The 3672-nt window shown below is 30.1% G+C and overlaps 1 protein-coding gene across 2 annotated transcripts in view; it reads right to left on the bottom strand.

The window, feature by feature from the left end:
* The window catches only part of LOC106471556 (leucine-rich repeat-containing protein 14-like), a 60070-nt gene that overhangs the window by 49896 nt on the left and 6502 nt on the right, over positions 1–3672 (bottom strand). For both annotated transcript variants that reach the window (XM_013932160.2, XM_022400171.1), the window contains exon 3: positions 2745–2894. In XM_013932160.2, the coding sequence (XP_013787614.1) occupies positions 2745–2894 (150 nt within the window). The remainder of the gene's footprint in view (positions 1–2744; positions 2895–3672) is intronic.

Consider the following 3672-nt stretch of genomic DNA (forward strand, 5'->3'; position numbering starts at 1 on the left):
CATTAACTGCAACAATACGTCTACCGTGTGACTGCAGTTCAATTACTCACTATCTATCCACACACATTACCTCCTCCTCTTTTATATACCAGCGTACCCTATTTCTAGTAAGAACTTGAACATTCGCCAAAGTACATGATAGTTCTAGAAACGTTGCATCACGGTGGTCATGTGACTCGCTGACTCAACACTACATTAGTCTCCTATGCTTTTGCATTAAAGTTTACTTACAAATGCTCTTTGAACACTGTGTTGTATCAGTCTCCTATTTTTCGTCACAAGTATTACATAGAAATGTCCCTTAGAAACTGTACATGTGGCATGATAGTTCCTCTATTTTTTTTAAGACAAACAGTAGTTTGTAATTATAATTTGAGGATATCATATTAATGTGGTAAAACACTGAAACATTCAAGCTGTAACTTCTAGAGTTCTTGTATTTCTATATCACATAAACTTATTTCTCAGCCAAGTTGATGTATCTGGTTTGAACATAAAGCCTTCTTGAATGTAATCTTAAGTGATATTTTCATACACCTCTGATTCAAAATTTGTAGTGGATAAATTAAGAGGAATGTGAAAACTCTACAGGTTAATGTGATTTTATCATGATGTTTTGTATTATTAAACTGAAGTTTTTTAAAGTTTGGAGTATCCACATTTTACTTATTAGTCCCATATCTTTTTAATAATTAATACTTAGTTATTTTCACTAGAATATGTAGGAGAATAAAGTCTGGCCTGATATACATTGTTCCTCAGATGTTTTAAGTTTTCTTTGTCACGTTACATAGACATGTTGCCATAAAAATTTCTATAGCTTGATAACAAAAACTCGTAACTAATACCAGGTTAATTTTCTACATCTTAAAACAAAAACTTACTTAGCAATACATACTGGTCATTGTACCAAGTCAGTCTTTGACACATTAACAACACAAAAATAACAAGTAATACAAATACTACCCAAGTGGTTTTGAAATGGTCACCAAAGATCCTTATGTGCTGCGAACTGTTAGCAACATTGGTAAACACCCACACTGCTTGTATTAGTCATGGACAATCAATCAACTGTTTAGTAAATTTTAGTCGATCAATAAATTGAGCTATTGCTCAACTTTGTCAAATAACTCAGTTGAGGCAAAGACATGCTTTATTTACTTAGTAAAAAATATCACTTGTTTATTTATCGTGTAAACAGTTAACCAATTGCCCATCACTAGCCTACACCTCAGCTTTGTGTAAATCTTTACTATACTTTCACCATAGCTTAGGTAAGTTACGTATGCCGTGTTTTTGCACTGTACTTAACTGAAGAAAATAAAACTATTGTTTTTCTTTTTCTACACGACATCAAGTCAGATGATGCAAATAATTTTTTTATTATATATGCTATTTTCTGTTAATACTGACATATCTATAGTATAAGATTTTTAGGGATTATGATAATAATATATAGATATAATGAAATTTGATGCCTTTTGAATACATTTGGCTTCATATTAAATAATTTTGGTCAATTTTATTGTAATATGTCACAGAACCCCTTTCAACAAATTTTGCACATTTTCTTGCTGAAAATCTAACTTTCCATTGTTTAATATTATTTTCAAGAAATCTTAACACCAGATATGGAAACTTTATGGTCATTTCAAGTTGGAAAAATAATAAAAGATGCCAAATTAAGACTTATTTTTAATGGAGAATAAACAATATTTGGTGAATGCCCTTGAAATACAATTACACAGTGAAAGCATTTACTACAAATTACTAGCTATCATATACATATATATCAACTATGTGTTTACCAGAGTATAATTTGGCCAACAAAGAGAACAGTGTGTTCACAAAACTAATTCTATCACTTATAGTTGCTACCTGCCTAAAAATCAATTTTAGATTAACATTTGTCCTTACTTTAATATAATTAATATAATAAAGTTTATTAAAACCATAAAATACTAACTCTCTGACACTGAGAGATAATACAGACACTAATAAACATCAGCATGGAAAAGTAATGCTACAGCTTTTGTTTTTTACTAATATTATGAAGTTTATTAAACTGTAAACTTAGATTATTATTAACATTTTCTCTACAATCGGGAAGATCCATCTTTTAATAAAGTTGCAAAACAACTTGGTTTACAGTTAACTGTTATTCATTACAGTCTGGTTCTCAATAAAATATTTCCAATAGTGTTTTTTTTTTAATGTCTCAGTTGTGAATATTAACACATACACTGTACCAGTTAGAAAATCTAAATAAATAGTCACATTTCAACTTGACAATAACAAAGTTTTAACTCATCAAATGTATTAGCCAACTGATAGCATAGCCAAATAAACACTGTGATTCACCAAGAGAATAGTATGCAATATCTTTATAGGAGCAGCAGAAAAACCAAATGGTGTCCCCTGTGCATCACAAAAAACAATACCAATTAAGTAAGTTGGTACAAATGATCGCTGAAAGTTATAAATTTTGTTGAACAGACTAAAAACTGGTTTACATTAACTTAATCAGCTCAGAAGTACAACTATCTGAATAGAAATTATAATCTAATTACCTTATCAGTATCTATTTGCAAAACTACAAAACTTATTAATAATAAAAATATTCTGTTAATAAACATGAAAGTAATTGAGTTCAAATATATCTACAGTGATTATACACATTATCTGTACAGAGAAATATCAGCTAAGCTTTCAGATGTTATGTCTAAACAAACACATCAACTTACATGGTTCACTTCTTGATACCTTGTCTAAATTCCTATTTTGGGCAAACGATGTAGGGGATGGTGACCGATGCCTTTTCCTACTTGTACTAAAAGATGAGTTTGTGGTTTTACTAAGGAGGAAACGTGATATGTACTGTACCATCAAATCCACTGGAAAGGGAGGTAGAAAAAACTTTTAGATATGAAACAAACATTTTTAGCATAAAACAGAATAATTATTAATTTACGAATATAAAAAGATTACTTTTGAACACCAGCAAGCATAATAAGAGGTAAAAAGATTTACATATAATAACACATTCCGATTTCTTTTATAATCTGAAATGCAAAAACACAAAAACTCAGTACAAGGTACATGTATTACAACATTGTATAAAAATACAAGATTTAGTAGCTACCACAGCTTTGTATCCATTACAAACTAATGTAAGAAACCATTATATACTCATGCCATTGTACTTATCATAAAAAAATGTGAAACTGAAACATGCTTCAATAATTACTATATCTCAATTATGCAAATGTCATGAAAACATAATCATTGTTACTACCATGAATCTGTGTCATCTTAGTCAGAACAAACCATACCACAGTATTTACCAGGAACCCCCACTACAACCATCATGATATATCTATTAATGTACCCAACATAAAAATATAACCTTGTATCGACCATAAACTTTTGTCACTCATACCATTGTAAACAACAATATTATCATGTAGCTGAACAAAACATGATTTTCATGCTATTTTCCTGATCAAGAATTCCAAGCATTATAACTATATTGAACTCATAGTGCTGCACTCACCACAAATTCTTCCCAGTGTACCCCTATACGCCCATGATAACTTATAATTTCTGCCTATGTAATTATAACGAACTCTTACTTCTCTGTCAACCATAATCCTCAACAAAACAATTTGTTTT

Source organism: Limulus polyphemus, unplaced genomic scaffold (assembly GCF_000517525.1).
Source record: "Limulus polyphemus unplaced genomic scaffold, Limulus_polyphemus-2.1.2 Scaffold4697, whole genome shotgun sequence".
Classification (NCBI taxonomy): domain Eukaryota; kingdom Metazoa; phylum Arthropoda; class Merostomata; order Xiphosura; family Limulidae; genus Limulus; species Limulus polyphemus.